We start from the raw sequence: 25,488 nt of genomic DNA, 5'->3' as shown, positions 1-25,488 counted from the left end.
AAGACGTAAGGGTCTCCAAGAACACGTGGAGAGGGACACGGCACTTATTTCAGAGTGGATGGTCAGGGAAGGCTTCTTGAAGGAGGTGCCAGCTGAGCAAGCAGCTCTGGGGCAGAGCGAGTGCCCTCACCTACATTTCACTGCCTGTGATGAAACCTCCCAACCAGGCCAGTGCTGGCCTGCACCACACCGTCTCTTTCACAGGAGGTGAGCGGCCTGCAGCAAACTCTGGACTTTGAATTCCATTCTGTGTGATCATGGCTGCCACCCTGAAGCTATGGACTATACGCTACACAACCTCTCCGCAGCAAAACCCCTTTGGGTGATGACGTCAGCATGAGACATTTGGGGGACACAGTGAGTTCAGAGGTTTCACAATGCCTTTAAGGACAGGGCTCTGGAGCCTGGCCAGCAGGGCTCAGGGATTGAGCGTCGACCTATGAACTAGTAGGTCACAGTTCAATTCCCAGTCAGGGCACATGCCCCTGTTGCGGGCTCAGTCCCCAGTTGGGGGGAGGGCATATGGGAGGCAGCCAATCAGTGATTCTCTCTCATCATTGATGTTTCTCTCTCTACTTCCTTCCTCTCTGAAATCAATAAAAATGTATTTTAAAAAAGAACAGGGCTCTGGAATCAGACGGCTGGGCGTGGGCTCTCTCTCACTTGGAGCTGTGGGACATGCCAGTGAGGCTGCTGCCCAGGCTCCATTTCTCTGTAAATGCCGAGAACGCCAGGCAGAGACCTCAGAACAGTGGCCATGTCCAGGGGCCTCTGCAAGCCCAGGGACACAGGACAGAGTCCACAGATCTACAGCCCACACCTTTGGAAGTCCAGCTGGCTATTAAAGATGCTTTCTGAATGGCTGACCGGCTGAGTCACTACTGGAGAATGTGCCTGGTTTCACGAGTCCAGTTACAGCTTGGGAACAGCCATCCAAAAATGTTCCTAAACTCAAGCTGGGTTGGCAAGGGTTGGATGTGATTATAAAAAACCAAGTGAGAAGAGAATGTTACTGCAAGAAAAATTGAATCCATGTGAGTTTTAAATAACCTAATTCCAATAAGAATATTAAACTATCATTTTGGCAATTATTAAATACTAAAACAAATGCAATGATTTAAAATTGAAATTCCATTTTTACTTTTTGTTAATCCTCCCCCAAGGATATTTTTCTCTTTCTTTCTTTCTTTTTTTTTTTTTTTAGAGGGAGTGGAAGGAAGTAGGGACAGAGATAAACATTGATGTGAGACACATCAATTGGTTGCCTCCCACATGTGCCCTACCGGGGATTGAGCCTGCAACTGAGGTACGTGCCCCCGACCAGAATCAAACCCAGGACCATTCAGTCCATGGGCGGATGCTCTTCTATCCACTGAGCCAAACCAGGTAGGGCTGAAATTGTTTGTTTGTTTTTTTAAGGTAAAAAATGAAAATTGCCACAACTGTATCCTAAGGCCTAAATTCCCTATTGTTAGTAACTTACCTGTGCAACAAACTCCAGGCCTTTAAAGATTCCTACTGAAAACTTATACTTAAGATTTTTTAAATAAATATTTTTATTGATTTCAGAGAGGAAGGGAGATAGAGATAGAAACATCGATGAGAGAGAATCATTGATTGGCTGCCCTCTGCCCGCCCCCTACTGGGATCGAGCTCACAACCTGGGCACGTGCCCTTGACCAGAATTGAACCCGGGACCCTTGTCCGCAGGTTGATGCTCTATCCACCAAGCCAAACCAGGTAGGGATACACTCAGATTTAATGCTAACACTCAGTAGTTACCTAAGCAGAATTCCAGACTGCACCTGTCTAAACACTACTATAGGAATATTCTTAGGAATATATTCAGAATAGAAACCTGCACTTTAATCCTCCTGGAGCTTTGTCATTGCTAACATGACACCCAAGTTCTCACCCCAACTGGGTAACTCAGGTTGCAACTAACAAGGTATGTTCAGAATCGTGGGTTCTGTCTGGCTTCTCGCTGTGGTTTATAAACTGGACTTGGGAAGGCACATTTAGGCACTAAAAATCTTCCATAAAAATCTCTTCTCTGGGACACCTGCCTGAATTTGGGGCCACTTTCTATAAGAGATAGTTGAAAAGGAATCCAGCCTGTATAAGTGAGGCAGAAAACAGAAGCACGTACAAATCCCATTTCCCCAGTAGTTCAGCAAGTTAACTCTAATAAAAGTACTTCCAAACCCCTTTAATGGCTCAAAACAGAACTGCAAGCAATTTAATGCAGTCGTGATGGCTTTTCTAATTCATAATCTAGAAGGTAAATAAAATCTACACACACTCTCTTGGCTGTAATCCTACACTTTAAAAATAACTTACTACCAGCAGAATTTTAACCCTTTGATCTGCACAGAACACATACTAGTACTTGCTAAGGGAGGAAGGCAAGTCCCGATCAACTTTCTTTTTGGGCTAATGCCCAACAGGTCAAAGTTCTCAAGTGACAACCGAGGACGCTTCCCAGGATCCCCAGACCCTTCCTTAGAACCACTTTCAAGACCAGAGGACATTATGATAGCGACCTTGATTTTCCTTAGGCAATTTCTGTTGACTAATCAGAGCAATCTAGAACAGTGGTTCTCAACCTTCCTAATGCCACAACCCTTTAATACAGTTCCTCATGTTGTGGTGACCCCCAATTTCATTGTCACAAATTGAACATAATTAAAGCATAGTGATTAATCACAAAAACAATATGTAATTATATATGTTTTCTGATGGTCTTAGGCGACCCCTGTGAAAGGGTCGTTTCGACCCCGCTGATCTAGAAAGTCAGCGGGACTGGAGCGGCCGTGACGTGGGCAGGAGCACACACTGGTTCAGAGTGAAACCAGACACGGTGCTCCAGGAGCTGCTTCTACTGACGGTCTTGCTGCAGCAGGAAGACTTCCTTGCTCACAAAGGGGCGACTCTACTTGTTCACAAATGCAGGGGAAGCCTTTATAAAGAGGCTTATACATCTAGAGGAAATGAAACTAAAAAAAAATAATAATAATAATCTGTAAAAATAATAGACAGGATGGTGCAGGTCGGAGGCAGTTCAGATCCCAGCTTGGCGCTTTCAACTCCCCCAAGTCTGACTCCCCATCTGTAAATGACACCAACCTCAGGGTGCTGTTGTCAAGTGTCTGAAAAATGCTTAGGGCAGTGCCTTGCACACGGGAAGGAAAGCGAGGGATAGCCGTCAGGTTCCCAGAAGCTTGTCACCACTTTCAGGCAAGAAACTCCAGTGAACCATAGCGGCTGGAGGTCGGGACCAGGCCCGGGTGGTCTCCAAACGGGAGACTGGGGCACAGAGCCTGACCTGGTCCACCAATGAGCAGTCGTACATTTTCCCTCTACGTCTCTCCCACTCAAACTTCAAGTTTTGTTCCAACGATATTTTTTTTGAACTTGTTGTTTTTGTCTAGGAAGAATTTAACAGTAACAGTAATATGGAACTCATCATTCCCACCATTCTGGACCTAGTTTCTTTTTAAAAAAATATCCCACGGCACTTTAAGGCCCAGCATCTTGTAGGCAAACTCCCAGTCCCGAAAAAGTCTCAGCCTCCACACCCAGTAAGAAGACAAAGGAAAACGCAGAGATCACCTAGCCATTCCCTACTTGGAACAGACTAGGAACTAAGATCCAGAAATAACTTGCCCAAGGCTGAGCCACTGAAGCAGGCCATAGGAGGCTGTGCGATGCCTGCAGGCTGCCGGCCTGGAGGGAGAGGAATGGCGAGCAGACGGCCAAGATGGAACCCACTTCCTCCACAAAGAGCGCCCTCTCCTCCCACAATGTGCAGTCTGCAGGGAGCTGTGTGCTCAGCCCTCTGTGTCGGGCCATTAAACAGCAAACACAGAAAGCCAGTCCGAACTCCTCCAACCCAGCGCCTCTCCCCTTCCTCCTGTGAAACCGCCCTCCCCCTCCCGCTAGGTCTCTGGGGGTGGGGAAGGTGAATCATGAACCAGAGGACATTTGGCCAGGAGACACTGATCACTCCTTTACTTTACCGCCTTTCCCTAAGACTTTGGAATGACACATACTGATGTAAAGCATGAGAACCACAGTGCTATCGTGGGACTTTATGAAACTGCAAACATTCAATCTCAAGAAAAACAGCAATCCCATATAAACTCAATACAGATGTTCCAACTTCTTTGTTTCATTCTTTGGGGATTCTTAACAATAAAAATCCCCAAACCCAGAGTAAACTGTTAGCAAGCACCGAGGAAGTAGAGACCTCACCTGTGAAATGCTTTATTTCACTCTTGAGGTACCTCAGAGCACACTGACCGACTTCATGGCTACCCGCTCAATGGCAGATAAGGATGTGATATAACAAATAGGCAATGCCGAATAGGAACACGTGAGGAGGTCCTCTGCGCGGACCCTGCACAGCGCACAGCACAGTGTGCGGCTTCCAACGCTTTTCCTACGGGCCTCTTCATTTCTGCCCTTCACTGCTCCCAACCATGTACAAAATGCAGTCCTTTCACAAGCTTTTAGAAAGTTTTTATTGGTTACAATGATATAAAATGTATCATTTAACGTTACCCTAGTTATTAAGTGCTTGCTAGCAACAGCATAAAAAAACTTTTGTACATCTGACAAGCTCAAATGATGTTTCATCCTGGAAGGGATAAACAGCAAACAGCACACTTAGCTGGTCTGTCTACAATTAGCCTCTTTCTCTCTTAAAAGGCTACATTGGTTCAAATCAACAGACAATCCCTTTTGTATGTCAAATTGTAATCTTTTAATGTTTTCATTAAAATAGTCTTTTATATCATAACTCTCCAACAAGAAACAGTGAAATAACTAACAGCAAACTCCAGTACAAGAACACTCTCCAGATTAACAACTCAAACACAAATGTAAAAGGCAAATCACAATACAATTGAAGCATCCAAAACAATTTAAATAATTTTAAATATTTTATTTTTAAACTGCTACAAATGCTTTATACAATATTTCAACACAGAAGTCCCCAGAACAGAAATGTAACAAAATGGGAATGATAGTGAAAGGATTAAAATGGCACAAATTCACCAAACAAGTATTAAACTACACATTTTAAGAGGTAGATTACTTTTAAAGTTGAAAACAAAAGAAAAAAAAAACACATGAATAACCTAGCCATTTCCCACCAACTCAGTCATTAATTAGGGTGAAAGCATATATAATGTATGGAGAAATTATACACCCAGGAAAAGGCCAATTTGTAGTTTTTAAATCTCTATTAGAGACTGCAGTGTAAGCCTGGTATGTAAATTTATTTTTACTTTTTTACTTAAGTGCAGACACACACCTTTCTAGGCCTGAGATACATCCTAGGCATCGGTATATTGCTACATAGCCTCCCATAATATAACAGTTATAAATTAGTGCCACATAGTTATTCGAGAGGATGTCCATCTGGATAAACACACATGAAACTGGAAGAGGCATAAAAAAGGAGTCCATATCCAATCCGGTTTCCTCTCCATTTGCTGGCCATCAGCTTGTGATTTAAAAAAAAAAAAGCAGGCAGAGAGAGAAGCTAAATGCCTCTATCTGTAATTAACTTAAAAGAAAGGCATCAAGAGCTGGTGTGTGACCAAAACTTCTTAAAACAAGTGCATTAGAATTGTCATCCCTGAAATCTACAATAAACTACTGATAAAAAAGAGAACTTGCTTTGCAAGGTTAGGTTCAAATCACTCCTTCCTCTGCTATGTGCCAAAACCAGGGCCACACTCACTTCTGAGTTATCAGTCCTGTGACGATGGGCCAGTTCATCTAGCCCGTCTTACAGCACCTCTGGCATCTCAATCACCCAGGTGCCCAGCACGTGTTGGGCACCAGCGAAGAAGCAGATGCCTGACTCTAACCAGGGCAACAAGAAGCCTGCGGATTTGTGAGACAGCTTCAACTGGTCTTGCAAGCTTGGTAGATTTCGCATCCTTTGTCGTAGTGCTTATCCTAAGTTGAGCATGCATTATCTTTATTTAGTCAATTAAGGTTTGTTTTGTGTGGGGGGCTTTTCTACAGGAAGTTCCTAGAAAATAAGAAAACTGAAGATAAATGACAACATAACACAACCTTACATGAATTGACCATGTTAAAGAGAAGGTGAGATGATCCATATGACAAATGTTAGGACAGCAACAGGTTGATTCTGGAAGTGTGCAGCTACTTGGGGGCCCTGCTCAACAGGCACACGCTGGCCAGGCCCCAGCCCTATCTGGAGTGGTGTGGCGGAGATGGATATGGGAGGAAACATCGTTTTATTTCTGTAATAACCTGTGGTGAATGCTGGGGGCTGGCTCTTAATCACAGATGGCTATGATGAAACACGCAGGAGGAGGAGGTGCTGCCAGTGCTGTGGGAAGTCCTTCAGTATACAACAGGGTGAGTAAAGCGAAATCACTGAGAACAGAGAGAAGTGAGTATTTCTGACGAGGTGCCATGAAATCATCCCTGAAGAAAATTTACAAGTAGAAATCTACTGAAAGGGAAGATGACTATAGTTAAAACAACTCCTTACCAGTGTAACACAACAAGTATGTACCAAGGACGAGGCCTGCTAAGCCCTCATGATAATCTCAGGCCTGAGTTCAGGAATCCTGGTTTTATACCAAATAAATGGGCTAAAGGCACTAAAAAGAGAACAAACCCCCTGAAGAAATGCCCACTCTTGTGCCCAGATAATCAGAATATGATGCCCTGTCTTCACAAATTTATGGTCACTTGTAAATGGACCCCTTTTAAGACACATCCTTCTGATGTGTCCACAGCACAGTTCAGTGACAAACACCAAGGGGAGCCAGCTAGCGGGGATGCTGCTGCTGCCACCTACCAGTTAGAGCAACAGTTTTCTTATCTGATTCTCTGTGCTTCCTTTTAGGCCAATTTCACTCTAGCATTGTAACCCTCTGTTAAACAATGAAACAAAGCAAAATAATTACAATAAACTGGAGGAAACAGAGATACAATTTTAGTAGGCACTTTGGTCCCCTGTGGTCTTCTTCCAAAAGCACTGGATGAGTAAGAGGCTAACTGAATGAACTTGATAAATGTAGTGACTCAGAACTTTTCTTTACCCTTGAACGGTATAAATGGGATCCAGTACAAAATGATTCTTTCAGACAAGACTGGAGACAAAGGGGGGTACGCATAGTGCATTCTAAAGCATCAACCACCCGGGGCATGTTTTGTAGTACAGTCTGTAAAAATGATGACATATTCTGGCTCTTTATCTTTGGAAAGGACTCGAGTTCAAGAACCTCCTATTGTTGAAGAACTTCCAGAACAAAGACAGCGTACAAACAGGTACAGTTAAAACACTACAGCAGGCCACTATAATGGCTAATAGGTGCTTATGCATATGGCATGGCCAGAGACCAGATGCTGAGTAAGATCTATAGTAACTAATTGTTTAGTACATTTCTGAAGTAGCTTTTTAACTATCAGTCGTGACTAACAATTCTTCTCTACATCGTTCTTTAACCATGACTTAAGGCACACGGGCACCCAGAATTCTACGTCAGCTGTGCACTGGTAACAGTACCTTTGGATCCTCATGACCTCCCCAAATGGCAGACCTCTCCCCAGCGAACTCTAATTCTGCTTGTCTGAAACACCAAAGACTTTTCAGACACTGAGAGGGATAGCCAAGAAAGCCTCGAGTCCGGCAGCTCCCTCTGAAAGGACAAGATTTTGAAGTATTTTGCAGAAATCCTATCTGATCGTGAGCTTTTCACAAGTTTGACCCGTAGGCATTTTTCAGGAAACAGCAGGAATCCCAAGAAAGTGCGTCAAACCAAGGTTATTTCACTTAGAAAGTTTGCGAAGTCAACATAACCAATTTAACTATTATCCTATGTTTTTGTCACTAAGAACACTTCTGAATATAGGGAGGACACAAATAAAACAGCAAAATCACCTCAAATCTAAGATGAATTCTTACATCATTACTGGGAAACAAAGGCACTGACGGCCACCTGACTTGCCCTGGGTTTCAGCATGTGCCTGGCCAGCCAAGGAGCCTGGCCTTGCTGCAGTTGTAAGGACGCTCCTGGCTGCTGCCCCTTTGGGATCCAGCCTGTGTCACCCTTTGCTGGAGAGAGGAGGGGTGGGGAACTTAAGGCATTTTAAAATGAGTACGGTGCATTTTGTTTTAACCCATGAGGCAAGTTTTTTGAATGAAAACTATAGAAGCATGAATAATGGAAGCATTCTCCGTTACTATAACTATGCTTGAATCACAGAAACACTGACGAGATTGCAATGTGGTTTTAATGGCCTCAGAGTTCCATTTTAACAGAAGAAACCACCTATAATCCAGAAAAAATAAAAGTGACACTGAGATATTTCCCAAGATAGGAAGGAAGTTTAAGAGAATTTCATATTTTCATAACAGGGTCCTTTTGAGAGCTTTTCATAGTTTCAAATTCAGTTCACACTGGCCCTAAAAGAAATGGCCCCCTTTTATGAGTCCTGGGTCTGAGATAAAGCTAGGCGGTATCCATCTCTGCAGCAGCCTCTAACTTAAGCAACCCCATTTCCTTTAAGTGCTTATGTCAAAATTACACAGGAAAAAGAAAAAAAAGCCATTGGGCAAGTATACTGTTCGCTTCCAACCGTCTTTCCCGCCCCCACGCTCCGGAGCTGAATTCCTCAGGCCCTGGGAGACAGCTTACCTGAAGTCCTTCAGCTCCTGCTTGCCACTGCTGTCCTCCCTTCTGCTTTCGCCCAGGTCGGCAGCAGCTGCCAGCTGGAGGCTTCGGGTGATGGGCCCGCCACTCCGTTCTCTGGATTTTACATTGAACCGATCTGTTCTTTTCTTACCGGCCAGAGCGGATTTGCTTTGTAAGACGGCCTTGCTTTTCTGTACCCTCACGTGCAGGCTCCGGGCCGTCTTGCTCGAGAGCTGAGCAGAATGATTCTTGGCCACAGCTTTGGGCTTTTTCCCCTCAACATGAGTTATTTTGGCCATTCTGATTGGACTCGAGTTCCTTAAAGAGGAGGTTGGTTTCTTGGACTTCCCCGAAGCTGCAAATTTGACATTCTGCTTGGACCTGAAGGACGAGGAGGGCAGTGGGACCTGTGCGGGGCCTGAGCTGCGAGCTCTAGTCTTGCCCAAAGGAGCCTGCGTGTTTTGCATTTTAATCTCGGCATCTGCGGTCCGTCTGCGGTGGTTGCTGCTGTTTCTGTCACTACTTGCAGGTGACACATGCCCACCTTTCTTGGACGAATGGGAAACTTTTTTTTTGGGAGGAGAAAGCGGTTTTTTGGGACAGCTGAAAGCAGCATGCTTATTCAGGCTTCCTATGTACGTGAACTCCCGATGGCAATACGGACAGATGTGTGAGGAGGACTCTGAAGCATTTTTTAAGTCCGCCTTCTGCTTGGCAGATTTGTTTTTTTGCAGGATTGCTTTCTGAACAAGCTGGTTTTTTTTCTTCAATGCATTTAATTTGAGCTTATTTGGTGACATTTTGCTGAGTTCGACACTAAAGTTCAGTCTTTTCGGTTGTCCCATTCGCCTAAAGGCATTTTTCCCAGAGTTCTCCAAAACCACCACGCCGTTTTTGGGTTGCACCGTTTGTTTCAGCGGTACTGGGTTTTTCCTAGGGGTGTACCTCTTCTTGTCGCTGGCAGAAGCGCAGGCCAGGATATGCTTGTGTAACTCGGGCATGTTGTCTACACCTTTGCCGCACTTTGTGCAGCGAATGGCAGTGCTAAACGTCTGTGGAATGTTGTGTGTAGTGAAGTTGGTGGCCGTCACACCGATACCCATGGGGTTTCGGTGATGGTACTGAAATGGAGGCGGTTTAAAGCTTGGGTAATGTTGATTGAGACCCAATCGAACATCTGGATCTTTCGTCTTTATCCCAGAAGCCATTATTTTTATGGTCGTGTAAAGCTCTTCAGAAGAATCATTTAACTCCTCTTCCTCTTTCGACGTTTCTAAAGGATCTTCCGGCAAACTCTGCATATGCTCTGCGTGGGCCTTGCTGGGATCTGTAAAGTTCTGCGGCCTCAGGGTGCCACTCTCAAACTCGTGGTGTGTGCACACCTTATCCGGGTGCAGATCTCGCTGGTGCTGCTGCAAATTGCACAAAAAAGCAAATTCTTTTTTACAAACTGAACACACAAAGATATTCCCAACTCCATGAAGCAAAAAGCGATGTTCTGACAAGTCAGTTTTAGCCTTAAAAAGCTGCACACAAAATTCACATTTGAAGGGCCATTCTTCAGCATGAACAGATAAATGTTTGGTTAGATCTTTAATGGAAAGAAAAGGTGATTCACACACATTGCAGACAAAGTTTTTGTTGAATGTTTCCTGAACAATATCCTGTTCAACTGCAGACGGGGGTTCTTCCCTGGGTTTCAGATCTTCATTCTCTAATTCCTCCTGTTTGAAAGATATCATGGGGAGGGAGGCTTCCAGATTATCCCCAGAAGAAACAACGGATGACACTGCTGACAGAGGAGGTGGTGAGGGGGAAGAGGAGGAAGATGAAGAGAATGAAGATGAAGATGCAGAAGATGATGAGAGTGTTGGAGGCCCCGGAGAGGCAGCAGACATGAGAGGCTCTACGGAAGGAATGGGAGAAGGCGAGGGAGACACCGTAGGAGAAAGAATCGGAAGTGGGGACTGTGCAGTAGCATTTGAGAGTGGAGAGGGACACGGGAGAGGAGACGCCCCGGAAGAGGGGGCTGGAAGAGGTATGGTAGGCAGGAGTGGAGGAGGTGGTGTGGCAACAGTTAGCACAGGAGGACAGGGTGGAGGGGATGAGGGGTGTGTTGGCATCAAGAGAGGAGGCAGCTGCCCCGAGGAAAGAGAGGGTGTCTGGCAGGCAGGAGATGAAGGAGAAACATCAGGTGGGTGCTCCACAGGAGGGGCAGATAAACTCGTGTCAGGCCCAAGGTCAGGATCTGCTTGGGGATCCAGGGATTTACAAGGACTCGGGCTCCTGGTGACATCTGCCGTGTTTTCGATGGGCACGCCGATGCCATTGTATTCATTGAGAAGGACCTTCTGCAGCATGCAGGTGGTCGGCTTCTTCTTCTTGACAGCACCGCAGGCTGGCTGCGCCACGTTGCTGTCTTTGAATTCCTTGCTTTCTGAGTCCCCACAAGGCTTTTTATGCACACTGAGATCTAACACAGACTCCCACTGGACCGGAGGCTTGCCGGTACCCTCAGTCTTCTGTTTGACACCGCTGGATAAATCCAGTGGCTGCTGGTTGCACACAGGGCTAAAAGTGGAACTGGCGGCCCACTCTTTGGATACCTTGAATTCATCAAAGCATGGCGGGCTCACGGTTTCCCTCTCGTCTCTCCCAGACAAACTCCACACCGGGGAGGAGTTGCTATGACTTTCTAACTTGGGCTTTTTGGAACCCAGAACTGCATCAGTCCACACTACTTTCCCATCGCTTTGCTTTCCGAAGTCTCGAAGGGCAGGACTGTGCTGTGGAGAGCTGGGAGGGGAGCTGGTCCGCCGCTTAAACCTACTGGAGGTCACGGGCAGCATCGACGCAGGAGCGGACACACAGACAGGACCTAACTTAGTGATCTCAGCTGCCAAAATCCCTGCAGGAGGAGTTAGTTTATCCTGGGTTTGAAGGAGCTGCTTGAGCTTTGACGACAAGAACACGCCTTTCTCTTTGTGGAGAGACACCGCCTCCGTGGTGGAGATGCTAAGGGGCAGGCTCAAGGAGCACGAGGGTGCTATGGGCTCAGGCTCTGCTTCAGCTTTGATTCTGGGTAACACGGGAGGACTAGCAGTTCTCCGTCTCTTGGACTCACTGTTTGTGCTGCTGGAAGGCTCTTTAGGAAGATTATCTGCTATGGGGACCTGTGTGGTCTTTATATTCTGAGTAATTTCCACTGTAACTGGAGTGAGCAGACAGTTTATACCATACAAGTCAGCCGAACTGGACTCCATCTCAATCACATCACAGTTACTGGTGCTGCTGCTGGTTTGAATTTTACCATCAATATAGTAATTTAAGTTCTCAGAGATATTGCTAGAAATATCCATGATGTACACGTCATCTGCCTCCCCTTCCTCCTCGGGTTCAGTGCTGGGAACGTAGACATTCTGGGGGGGCTGGGCCCGCTCTGCGGGCGGCTGGGGCTCTTCCAGGAGGCCTCCTTTTCTCCGCACACCTTTGGGAATCAGGTGACGTTCATGAACCCTGCGCTGGTGCCGTCTCATATTAGTATGAGTGCCAAAAACCTTCTTACAGTATTTGCATGGATGAAGCTCTTTAACTTCTCCATTCTCTTCTACAAGAGAAGAATTTACTGTTTCTTGGGAAGCTTTCTCTGAACTCAAGATCAGACAGTCTTGCCCAAGATTGGGAGGAATCGAGTCATCTTTTGGAGTGACACTGTCTCCAGATTCTTTGCCATCAGCTGGGTCCTCTGATGGCTGTAGTGTTAGGCCAGCTTTTCGCTTTAACCCTGCCTCATGGCGACGCTCATGCCTCCGCCTGTTAATTTGGGTGCCGAATGCTTTCCCACAGTACTTGCATTTGAAAGCATGGTTGACTGTAGATATATGGATGTGCATGTGCCGTTCCAGCCCCTGTTTGGTTGTAAACTTCCTTTCACAATGCTGACATGGAAACATTAATGTTTCAAATACATCACCATTGGCTTCTTCCTTAGTTTTGGGAATTTTGATAACAGGAGTTACCTCTGGAGAGTCTTCGAGAGTTTCTTTTGAAATGTTTTTTGGTTCTTCTAATAAATCTTCTAGCTTCTCATCACACCGTATTTCTGGCTCTTTCACAGAACTTTCATTTGGCATGTCAGCTTCTTCTTCCCCCTCTTCTTCCAACCCATCGTCTTCCTCCTCTTCCTCCTCCTCCTCTTCCTCCAAGTCATTCACCTCACAATTTGTTGCTTCTAGCTTCTTGTCTGGTTCTTCTGTGTGCAGCTCGCAGGCAGGGAGAGGGGTTCCTAGTTCTGGAAGCACATCCTGATTAAGCACCTCCTGAACAGCTGTCTGCTCAGCTGCTCCAGCTGAGGGCTTCTCATCCTCTTCTTTGGCACCTGAAAGCAGAGGGAAGTAGAAGCATGGAGGTGAGGGCAAAACTAGCCGATTTAAGATCAATTCTTATGATTCAAGTTATTTCTCTTAGTACTTAAAATGTGTAAGGAAGGTTATGATTAACAACAACAGCTCTACATTCTCATTTATAAAGTTGTATTGTACTTAAATCCATTTCTTTCATTCATTCATTCATTCATTCAGCTAATATTTACAGAGCACCTGGTATTAACCAAACAATACACTGAGCAGTGAGGAGACATACGTGAACAAAGAGTCACTTGGAGCTTAGATTCTTTTCTGTGTTTAGTCACACATATACAAATATTTTTATTTATAGGAATTGTGGTGCCTAAAATTTTGTTTAAGTAGCAGACACTGAATTTCAGGAGACTAGTTGTGAATTCCAATGTCTCAGGATTCCAAACTGAAATAAGCTAAATATATTACCTACCAGGTTAGATTCTTAGTGATCTTCCTTGAATAGAATGATTCTCTCCTCCCTTCCTGACTAAATCTACATTTTTAGAAGCTAGAACAGTTTCCAGAATCATATGATCAGGATTTTTTCAAGTAAAAGTAACTTTAGAGATCATCTCTTCTAAGCCTGATCAAATTATTAGCAACTCAGGAGTCTCAATGCCTAAGAAGAAACCCAGGTGGGCAGGGAAGGACTCACTGGTAAGGTGACAGTTGAGCAGAGGCCTAAAAAAAGTGAGTCATGTGAATATGCAGGGGAGGGGAGCCCTCTGGATAGAGTAAACAGCAGATACTAAAGTTCTGAGTCAAGAACTTGTTGGATGTGTTCAAGGAACAGCAAGGAATCTGGAAAGACTGTGGGGGTGAGGGGGACTGGAGGAAGGCAGGAGAGCAGAAGATGAGATCAGAGGCCAACTCACACAGGACCTTGCAGGCTGCTGGCCTTAACTCGGAGTGAAACAGGGAGCTGAAGTTCTAACAGAAATATGATATAACTCACTCATATTCAAGAGAATCACTCCTGGTACAAGGAAGATACGAAGTTCCAGGAGGATAAGGGTGGAGGCAGGGAGCCAAGAGCTGCATCCTGCAGGAGAAGGGACAGGGTGGGGGCTAGGGTGGCAGGGGAGGTGGTGGGAATGATCTGACTCTGGATACATTTTGGAGGTAAACTAACAAGATGTGCTTGCTGACTAGCTGTGGTGAGGGAGAAGTCAAGGAGCCACCGCAACCTCAATAATCCTGTTTGCTAAGCAGTAGGAAACTGAGGAACGAGCAGGTGTGGGCTATGTGTGTGTGTGCTGGAGGAAAGTAGAGTTCATTTTGATGTCTTAAAACTTTGAGGTACCTGACAGCTATCCACGTAAAGATGTTAAGCAGTTATGGATGACTCGAGTTCAACAGAGGCTGAGTCTAGAAATGTACAAGTCCTTAGACACAAAATAGTATTTGGAGCATGGGACTGGACGAGGTCACCTGGAGAGTGAATGCAGACAGAAGAGAGGAGGGAAGACTGCCCCCAGATGACTCCAGTACTTAGAGGTCAGAGAAATGACCAGTGAGGTAGTTGGAGAATCGAGAGAGTGGTGGCTTAGGCTAAGTAAACGAAGTTTCAAGGGGGGAGTGATCAGCTGTGTGCAGAACTGCTGAGGGGTTGGGTAAGATAAGGACTGAGAATGGAGCATTCCCTTTACCAAGGTGGATGTGTGGTGATCATGGTAACAGTTTTAGTGGAGTAGTGGGGACAAATGCCTAATAGAGTTCCTAAAAGAGGGTAAGGAGGGAGAGACAGGGAGACTATAAGCAACTCTTTCAAGTTTAGCTATAAAGAAAAGCAGAGAAATGGAACAGCAGTTGGGAGAAAACCTAGGGAGAGCAGGGGACTCCCAGAGAGGAGCTGTCACAGCACATCTACTGCTGACAGAGGGTGTCCTTCTTCACAGTACCACCTGTCTGTTGAACTAGGCCCCTTGCACTATATACACTTGAGTTAGAAAAGCTCTGGGACCTCCTGGCTTGTTAACTGGATCGTCCCCCCTTTCACTGGGCAAGTATTTACTGTATGCCAGTACTAGGCGAACAACACTGTCAAGATCCTTATCCTTATAGAGCTACAGGAAAGCAAGCAGGCAACACCACTGTCATAAATCAATGGTTACGCCTGTGGAAGTACGTGCTGCTACAGAAGCACACAAGAGGAACACTGTATGTGGCTTAATCAGGGGAGGCTTCCTAGATAAAGTACTGGGCAGTCTGAACGTGAAGGTCAAGGAGAGAAAAGGAAAGGCAGCAGGAGGAATCAAAACATGTAGCACACTGTGAATTATTCTGGACTTACAGGTGGGCAATGGAGAACCATTAAGATATTTTAAAGCCAGATGGGAGGATGCCAGATGGGAGATTTTGGCTGTGATGTGGATTAAGGGACCGGGAAGACACATTACTGCAGGCAACCAATACTGATGCAGTGGTATTAGAAGGGAGATGCTGCTGCCTACATTAAGAGATGTAGCAGTGGAGGCAGAAAACAGTGGCCAGACTATCAAGATAGAAGAGCCTGTCACAGACCTGGTGAACACCTGGACACAGGGGAAGTGGGGGCTAAAAAGGCCAACTGTGCCAAGCTCTCTAAATGCAAGGTTTCCTAGGAGTATCAGTCTTACTTTTACCCACTTGCCACCATTTTACTGGCAACGAGGCTTCTGCTTCTAAACAGAAACCAGTCTTCCCACCCCACCCCCCGACAAATTTCATAAATTCCATGAGTTTTCCACAAACTGAGAAACCAGTCATTTGATGGTGGTAATGTATTTCAAATTAGGAGCTAAGTCCCTTTTGAAATACTACATGTTCAACACAGACCCAACATGTTGCTAAAAAAAAGTTGGAATGAGACTACAGAAATTGAAAATAACATCTGTAAGGCACAAAAATTTCTTTATGGAGTTCTTTTTGGGCCAAAATCTGTGGCGTCTTTTAATGGAAAAAAATATATAAATGTATTATTTTCTCTCTCTGTGATTGGTAAACAATTTCAGATTTGAAACTGTCCAAAGCAATATAAACCAAAACACAGCTCTGCTTACTAGTAAGGCCCACACCAAAGTGTGTCCATGTGGTCGCTGAGTCTTAAACATAACGGGAGGTTTGGGGAACAAAGGAAGAGTCTGGACTGCTTGCTCAGACCACTTTTTTAAGAATACGCAGAACATTCAGGAATGACAACTACGCTGTACAGAGCCAATCACACTTTAACCAGTTATTCCACAAAAAGGTAAATATTAATTATCTTTTTTCATGGGGCCTGATGTTGTATCAGGAAAAAAATAACTGTCTTGAATTTTCGAAGGGGGAAAGGGGCTCCTGGATTTTTGTTTTTAATTCTGCCACTAAATGTAGGGAGGGTCCTTAGTATTTTTGTTGTTCAAACAAATGTCTTAGCAAATCTGATATCAGCGGGCAGAACTTAGTTTTATAAGGTTCTGGGAAATAAACTTGTCCATTCTTGCTTCATAAAATGCCACAGGAAATTACAATCCTTTATGAACGTCATCACCACCAAAATGGCTTAAAAAGAATAAAAAATATTGTTGGTGGGTTTTTTTCTCTACAATTGTTTCTTGAAAGTCACAAGCCTTCATTTTGAAATTCGCCTATTTGGGTCACTATGAACAACTCTTGAGCAAGCTCCGGTCTTTGCATAAATTGACCACATAACAAATTAGGACATAGCTCCCTCTTTTCTAATAGCAATAGTCTCAATATGGTGGCTCAACTGAGCAATCTGCCTTTCTGATTAACTTTCAATCCATGTCTCTGAATTCTTACAGCATGGAGGGCCTAGAATATTAGTCCTCAGAAGAGACCATATGCCGAACCGGTTTGGCTCAGTGGATAGAGCGTCGGCCTGCGGACTGAAGGGTCCTGGATTCGATTCCGGTCAGGGGCATGTATCTTGGTTGCGGGCACATCCCCAACTGGGGGGGCGTGCAGGAGACAGCTGATCGATCTCTCTCATCGATGTTTCTAACTCTCTATCCCTCTCCCTTCTTCTCTGTAAAAAATCAATAAAATATATTAAAAAAAAAAAAAAAAAGAAGAGACCATAGACAATTTAGTAGGAAGAAACACGAGATAAAATAGGAATTAAAATTCTAACAAAGGAACACTTTTCACCCTGCACATTTTTCATTCTGATATATAAAATCAAGGGTATTTAATATTTTAAGTAATTTTTTAACTGAACTACAAAACATACTTAAAGTGTGCAAAACATAAGTATAAAGCAAGATAAAGTGTTTACAAGTAATACACCAATGTGCCCACCCCACACATCAGTGGACTGCCCCCCCCCCATCTACCCCTGTCAGTCTGACTCCTGTCATCATAGATGTTTTTTGATGGTTTTGAACTTTGTAAATTATTGATAAATGCAATCATATAGAATGCTTCATTTTATTTTAACCAAGCATAATTTGATTTCTAACAAGGAAGGTCTTTAGTACGTTTTTGAAGGGGATGGGGAATGTGAAGGGCTTGTAGGGGACCTTCTTGCTGTTTAACCTTTTCTTAAATGACTCTCAGACGGGCATGCCGAAGAAATACAAAATTACAAATGGTGATACATACCCAAATCATACAAGCCCAACACCCCAGCCTACCTTCTGCAGAATCTCTCATATTGGCAGAGGTGGGATCTGGCTCGCTTGTCTTCAGCTGTATGTCTTCAGTTTTATTTCCTTTGTTTTTATTTTCCTGGGGTTTTTTCTTCCCTGAAACAAATAAACCATTTATTTATTTATTTGTTTGTTCGTTCATTCATTCATTCACTCACTATTACCCCGAATTCTTGAAGGAGACAATCACTAATATAATCAGAACAAACTGTCTATTTCTGGGCAACTATCACTTCAATCCCTAAAGAAAGGAATAGATGATGAATACAAATACTTTTAAGTCACATCAGAGAAAAAAAACCATAAATCATGTATTTTTTAGAATCTTGGGCACTATTTCCCTCATAACTCTAAGCAACTATCAAATTAATAGATAATATATTCTAGAAAAGTTAACAATACTGATGTCACAGGAAAATGAGATGATAGCTCTCAGTTTTAATACCATACACATAAGAGCGACTGGCAGAAATTCTCCTAAGAAGCACGTAGGAAAAGCAACACGGGATAACTTGGGGCCCTTTTAGTTAAGATATGAGCACCTATAATTGTCAAAGTAAAACAAGAGAAGCAGAGATCCCACTGAATTGTAAGGAATACACATGCACAATGGCTCAAATAGCAAAGCAGAGTAATTATGAATAATTCACTGTGGCCGGCCGGCACGGCACTCTGAGGGTTCTGAGGGACTCAAGTCGAGGTCCAGAACAGTTCAATATTTCATTAACGATTTGGAAGCTGGAATTCAGGAAACATTAACTGAATTCCAAGTGATACCACAGTTCAGAAGATAAGAGGAAAATGCAGCACATTTCTGACAAGCTGGAACAGTGAACGCAAGTCGCCAAGATTCTTAGTAAAGATAAACAATGCTAGACTGGTCACTACTACTGGAGGCTCAGACGCTTGGTCTCCTTAGGATTTAACCAGAATTTGCAACCCCTCTTTGCCATTTTTTAAATTCCAAGTTTCTTATGCCTGGTAGCTTTTATTTTTCAGTTTTCAGATTCAGAACAGGTCCTATCACCTTTCCCAAACAGTTCCCTTCTCTTTCTGCAATGCTCTCCTCAACCAGGCTTCATATAGCCTCCTGAGCTTTCTCTTTTGCAACCAACAGCCGCCTTGATCTCTAATTTAGTAAAATGACAAACCAGAAAACATTGGCAGTTTCTGGAAAATGGTATTCTCCATAACAGAGAATCACTACAGAGCAGCATAATTAATTAAACTATACATAACAGATGAAACTTAAGATCAGAGACACAAAATATTATCACTGCAAAGATCATAATGATTAAAAATAGAAAACATTTGTAAACAATACAAACCAGATATTAATCCTAAAAAACATCACCGGATTTTGAGAAATATTTAAGGGATTCAACAAGAAAAAATGAATAAAATACTTAATCAGCCATTTAATGTTGGTCTTAAAAAGAAAATTCTAAAACACCATTTTGCATCCCTAATTCTTCAGTAAGAAAACAAAAGTTTCCTGCAACTGCATAAGAAAGAGTTCACTCAAACACATATCTGAAAACAAGGCAATCCATTCGTTTCCAAAGGCAGCTAAAATGGAACTCAGAATTCACTGGAACCACGCCCTGGTGGGCCCAGAAGCAGACTCTTCATGGAGCAGGTAGATTCACATTTCCGGGTGGGAGGATTATAAACCCATGCCCTCTGCAAGGGGCAAGGCCATGAAAACATGTGACACGGCCACAAGTCGCCTCCTCTTTCAAGTCTTTCTCCCTCAGTCAACAGCACTGGCGTAAATCTGATAATGACAAAGGCTCCTGAGGAATCCAGTTGTGCTTTAGGGGGTTTGGATTCTAACCTTTCAACCAGTTTTCTTATCCTCACGATGACATATGCCCAGTCCATCTCAGATTACTGGTAGCAAACAATGCAAATACCAGTGACTGGCTACTAACAGGAACTGCTCCAGTTCTGCAGGTCATGCCTCATAAGACTCACGTCAGGACTCCTGCTGCCCTCAGACATTTCATTCAAAAGTTATATTCAGAAAAATTTTCCCTGGATCAAAACCACAAATTTGTTGTAAGATATCAGTACCACCTCATGTACTCCAAACAGGCCAAGAAATCTGACCTTTCTTACTGAATTCTTACTTGCTACTACTTTCTACAGGTATGAGCTTTCAAAATACGTAAGTACAGAGGTATGGTCTAAAGCTTCCCTCTTTTGCCTAACCTTACTCACACTGTGAAATTTAATAGAAATACAGACATTAATTTATTGTACTACAGTCCCTTGCAAAAGCAATTCAAAGATTTTCTGCAACTTCTCAAGCACTATAGAGGCTAGTTAGCAGGCTATATAAAAGAGTAAATTGCCCTATGTGAACAAAGTACTAAGTGAGATTTCTAGATTTATGTTATAATAAAGCAAAGTACAACTTTAATAATACCATTCATTAATATGTACTCAGAACAAGATCACATAACTATCTAAAAGCTAAAAATATTATTTGAAGTTTTATTCTCTGCCTAAGGAAGTATGAGAACACCTAGCTGATACTGAATGTCAAATGTCTATTTTTGGACTCTCCAAACCTAACCAGTGAGAAATATCCCTCCTGCCCCCAGGTGCCCTCTTTCAAACCCATAACCAGGAAACCCTGATGTCCTGTGAAGAGAAGCCACTTTCAGCAGGAACATCTGCATCCTATTCAGAGGGCTCCCAAGAGCATCCCACCACAGGCTACTGGAGGCTGGATAGCAGGGGTTCAACTGTAGCTCAAGTGACACTTGGACCAGATCGCGCTCTGTTGTGGGGCTGTCCAAGGCATCGGAGGGCATTTAGCAGCATCACTGACTCCCACTCACTAGATGCCAGTGTCACCTTCTAGTGTGACAACCAAAAGTCTCCAGACTTGGCCAAATGTCCCTGAAGGGGGGAACCACTGGGCTAACCCAATATAATATGGGTTACTAAAGATAGGCGAGGTTCTGCAGTTTATACATTTATTATAACATTTAAAGGAAATATTTGAATAACACTAATAAACCAATTCTAAAAAAGGAATGGAACAATTAAATTTACCTCCCACGTTCCTTTCAGTAAACAAAGATAGACTTAGTTTATGACAGACATGCAACTATCATAAATCTAATGATCCTTCTTTCATGGACCTGAGATTATTTGGTACAGGAAATGTTCATCGGAACATCTAACACTCGAGCTACTTCCCATCAGGACCACAGACGAGGGTGAAGGAGCTACTGAAATCCCCTGGCCTACCTGTTTTTTGCAAGAGAAACCAAATGCCAGGGCCCCCAAAGAGACTACCCAGTCTCTGACAGAACAGAAATTAGAACCTGGGAGTCCTGATTCACACGAAGGTATGCTTGGTGTCACTCACCAAGCCAAATATTGCAATTCAGGTATGGAAACTGCTCCATTTCCTTAAATCAGCACATTTTTTCTGATAATTGGTTTCTGTTCTTTATGTAATCAAATTAAAATAAAAAAACAAACCTATAATCAAAAATAACCTGGATGAGGACTCTGACAAAGCGGAGAGGACTAGCTGGTTTCTACTGTGAGAGCTGGTGTGGCAGAGCCCACTGGGAGCCTGGTAAGTACACGTGTGCACTTACCATCAGGTTCCTGAAGGGTCCTACACAGAGGCTACTGCCAGCTGCGTGCTCCACTTGCTCTAAACAAGAAAGATATAGGAATGAAACACAAGGAAAGTGAAATGGAAACAATGACAAAGAACATAATGAAGCACAGGACAAACTGTATGCTTATATATAAGGAAAGGAAATACACACACAAAGATGAAGAAAACGAAATGAAACAGAAAGAAAACAGCAGTTGTCTACTGCAAGGTCTCACCAAAAAATAAAAATAACCTTTGTGTTCTTAGTTAGGGATGGGATGTGGTATACTTACTCTCAGGCCTGTGCCGTGCCCACAGTGTAAAACTGATGTTCTTACCACTTAAGCACCACTCGGCTATTTAAGACCAGAAAGTCCCAATCCATGCCTCTCATTTCAGAGACACCCAAGGACCAGAGATGTGAAGTCATCTGCCCCAGGCCACACGACTAAATTACCTCTAGAGTCAGAATTAAAACCCAAGAATGATGCTGCTGCTAAAAGTGCTCCTTCTAGTACATTTATTTCTTAAGACCAAAAATGGCATAATAAGGATACCTTATTGTTTAGAAAGCACTTTATAACCCTTATTCACTCAGTTTCAAGGGCAAATGAAAGTGGTATAAAGACTTCTACTGCATTTATAAGAAAGGAACAAAGTGGAATGCGGATTTTTCTCCATTTCAATTTTATCTTATGCCAGAAACAAGTATCAGTCAACAGCACAGAACACCAATCTGAGCAAATATGATTAACCATTAAATAATATCAATAGAACTGGATTTTCCAGTGAAATAGTTGCCCTGGAGGGAAACCCGGCAGCCACGGTGGGGGCTTTTAAGGACAAGTGGAGCATTGTACTGCTGGCACTTGGATGGGAGATGCAAAACCAAAACTGCCTCAAGTGCCACAGGATTAAGTTCTGGACTATGTTGCACTCTCCCAATAAAGTGAATAAACACTAGGAAATTCTAGAGAATAATGTTTCACTTTAAAAATGTTCAGGCATCAGAGAGAATGCAAAATTCTAGAAGGATGGCATAAGGTACATTAAAAAATTATTACAACAGTGAAGGCTCCTGCACTCGGTGATTTAAAGGAATTACACGTAGAACCATATGTAACTCTACATGCGCTGCCTCCTCACAGGGGAACTACTCAACTATGAAGTATAAAGTCAGAATTCACTATCAGCAGGTCTGTCTGATCTCTGGGGAGCTCCCCAACATACTCGGATGCACAGCTGACTGCCAAGCCGGGAGAAGCCGCATCGGTGAGAGCCATGAAAGGTCATGGGAATGCGTGGGAGGAAATGGATGGGCTGCCTGAACAGGGGCTGCCCTGAGCAGGGACCAACACCAACTCTCCAAGTTGTGGGAGGTGCGTGTGGCCTCGCTCCTCACCACGCCATCCAGCCCGTGATCCCTGCACCGGACTCTCCACTCCCCACGGTTACCTCTGCTCTCATCATTACAAAACCCAAATTTCTTCACTTATTAGACCCAAGTTTCTCCTTCGCCTTTGGCGTTTGATGGTCCTACCTTTTTTGGGGAGGGAAGTGGGGCAGGGAGGGAGGATCTTACATTCTTCAGATTACTCTCCCCAGCCCTATGACACTATCACCTGGAAACTCCTGATTTCGCAACCATTCTTTCGTAAAATCTTCCTCTTCTTCCTGCCCAAAATGAGAGGGTCACTCGTAGGAATTGCAAGATCAGAAGCATGTTTTCACATGAGATTGAAGAGAGGCTCCAGCCCAGTACTCTGCTAAGCTAAGGTTATAGACCGTAGAGAACAGAAGAGACACAAATGACAGAATTAAGGGGCTACATTAAAAGGTTAAGAGAGAGTCCTGGCCCACGGCTCAGTGGTTAGAGTGTCAGCCTGCACACCAAAGAGACTCAGGTTCAATTCCTGGTCAAGGGCATGCACCCATCCCCAGTCAGGGCAATGGCAGGAGGTACCAATTGATGTGTCTCTCTCACAGCAATGTTTGTTCCTCCCTCCCTCCCTCCTTTCCACTCTCTCTTTTAAAAAAAAAGTATCCTTGGGTGAGGAGTAATAAAAAAAGAGAGAGCAAATTAATTAACAGTGCCATCTGCATTTCAGACAAGTTTGAGAAATTCATCATAAATAAAGCCATCATACATCTTTTTAAAATTTTTGAAAGGCAAGGGTGTAATTTTCATGAAAGTAGGCCAGTGTGGCACTGATATCAGCATTGGGGACGACTGGTTCACAGAGTAAGTCAGAATTCTGAAAGCAAATGAAAAGTTTAACAGGGGGAGTGGGAGGGATAAAGGTCATATAAAATGAATTTTTATAGGATTAAAGACAGAAAAAAAAAAACAAGCTCTCTAACAGATCAGGTAGCAAGGAAAGAGAATCAACAGATAATAGCAAAGCTGTTAGCTTAATGAATGGCCAAAATGATGTTATGTGTAAGCTGGTCAAGGGTGGTCAGAGCAAGGCCTCAGCTGTGCTTTACATCTGGTGGTAGTACAACATTCTGCAGCTGGTGTGAGAAGCTGGACACATATGTAAAACTAAATTTTCCACAAGGAATTAACAGTCCATTTCAATTATTTCAATATCCTTAATGTATGCTCAAAAAACCCAGAGGCATCAAAAGCCACTGACAGGATGGATGATCAGGCAACCTGGCACAGAACTATGAGGACCGGGTATCAGAAACTGTCACCATAAAGGTCAAAGGGGGGATGTGTTTATCAGCTGATCAGAAGTGGCCCTTACAAATGGCCAAGGTGAGATCAGTGGGTAAACAAGCCACTTGGGGCCTTAGCCCATCAGTCCGTGTGTTTGAAAGAGAGACATTTGAAGCAATAAGATGCTGTAACACTGGGTTTTTACGAACGTAATATGCTGTACATTTTCTACAGATTTCTTTTAGACATGAAATAACTCTGAAATGTACGTGATGGTAAGAAATTCTGTTAAGCTCCCTGGGCATAATTTCAAATCTTTTTTGTAAACTCGCCAAGAGCTGTCTGTAACCTGGAGGCAAATTATAAAAATAAAACCTCTCTCGTTTTAAGTTGGTCATGGTATTAAATCAGGACTCTAGACTTTGCTTCCAACAGAAACAATGGAAAAGTTCTGGATACTGCGGAGCTGCAGATCACAGTATAAATTCCTGGAATGCTTGCATCCTGCCAGGGGGGTGTGACGCCTTTGCTGTCATGGCTCCTCCAAATGTCAGGCTGATGGGAAAACAGCAAAGAGCACATCTGAAGGGACCTTTAATTTCTCTAAAAAAGGTTTTTAGTGGCTCTGACTGGATAATTCCAAATCCTAGAAATAAACTTTTGTAAATTCAAATTAAGAAGGCATTACATTTCCTTACACTCTTCGGAACCTCAGAAAGTCTTGTGGCATAAACAAAATTATTTTAGAAACTAATTAAATACCTCTGAAACTTAAAACTGTTGTTCTGTTCTGTTTCAAAGTTATTTTAATTTCTAGCATTCTTCTAGTGGATTTTCAGGAGCCTTTATTTTACAGGGAAATAATATATACCTAAAGACTGAAACCTCACATATAAAAAGTGAACTGGCGAATACAAAGTACAGAACTTAATTCAAGTTCAGGTATTAGTCCCCTGTGGCCAAACAAACCAGGACTGGGAGCTAAGCGGGGACAAGTGCCTGGCAACCCCCTAAAACAGAAGGGACAGCCACACCCGAAAGAATTGTCTCAGCTAAAAGGAAAAGGCGTTTTTTTCCCTCTCAGAGCCCATGATAAATTTTATAATACTATATCCTGATGAATTAACTACAAAACTTAATTTTAAAATATTTCCAGGAAGTAAAAATTAGATATAAATCTGAGTCAGGAAGCAATTCCATCACTTAAAATTCAATCTTTACTTGTTTATAGAAATTTTAATAGAACAATGGCCAAAGCACTCATTAAAATCAGTCTACTGTTTATCCATCAACATAAACTGAGATGATCTACATTAAGATGTTGACAGGTGGCTCTCATTGATGTGATTACTGATGTGGGCATAATACCTGTTTTCCTAACTGTTTGCATTTTCTAATTTTTCTAGGTAAACATTTGCTTACATTATGCAAAAAAAAATAAAAGATTTTTCTTAAAAATACCTACAAATGCAAAATT

The 25,488-nt window shown here is 43.3% G+C and overlaps 1 protein-coding gene across 3 annotated transcripts in view; it reads right to left on the bottom strand.

The window, feature by feature from the left end:
• Positions 1-25,488, bottom strand: part of PRDM2 (PR/SET domain 2) — a 110,537-nt gene that overhangs the window by 15,770 nt on the left and 69,279 nt on the right. For 2 of the 3 annotated variants that reach the window (XR_011470194.1, XM_070404120.1), the window contains exons 7-8: positions 17,704-17,814; positions 8,691-13,065 (exon numbers count right to left, since the gene is read on the bottom strand). Coding sequence is in view for 2 of the 3 variants with exons in the window: in XM_070404120.1 (XP_070260221.1) it covers positions 8,691-13,065; positions 17,704-17,814 (4,486 nt within the window). In the remaining variant the exon portion in view is untranslated. Of the gene's footprint in view, positions 1-4,465; positions 6,047-8,690; positions 13,066-17,703; positions 17,815-25,488 lie in introns of those variants that run through there. The other variant, XM_070404121.1, reaches the window with a different exon arrangement.

The sequence above is a fragment of the Myotis yumanensis genome, unplaced genomic scaffold (assembly GCF_028538775.1).
Source record: "Myotis yumanensis isolate MYYU_CA2020_CCGP unplaced genomic scaffold, mMyoYum1.0.hap1 SCAF_2, whole genome shotgun sequence".
NCBI classification, from domain to species: Eukaryota; Metazoa; Chordata; class Mammalia; order Chiroptera; family Vespertilionidae; genus Myotis; species Myotis yumanensis.
Note: the sequence above shows the minus strand (reverse complement) of the source record. Positions and strands in the feature narration are given on the sequence as shown.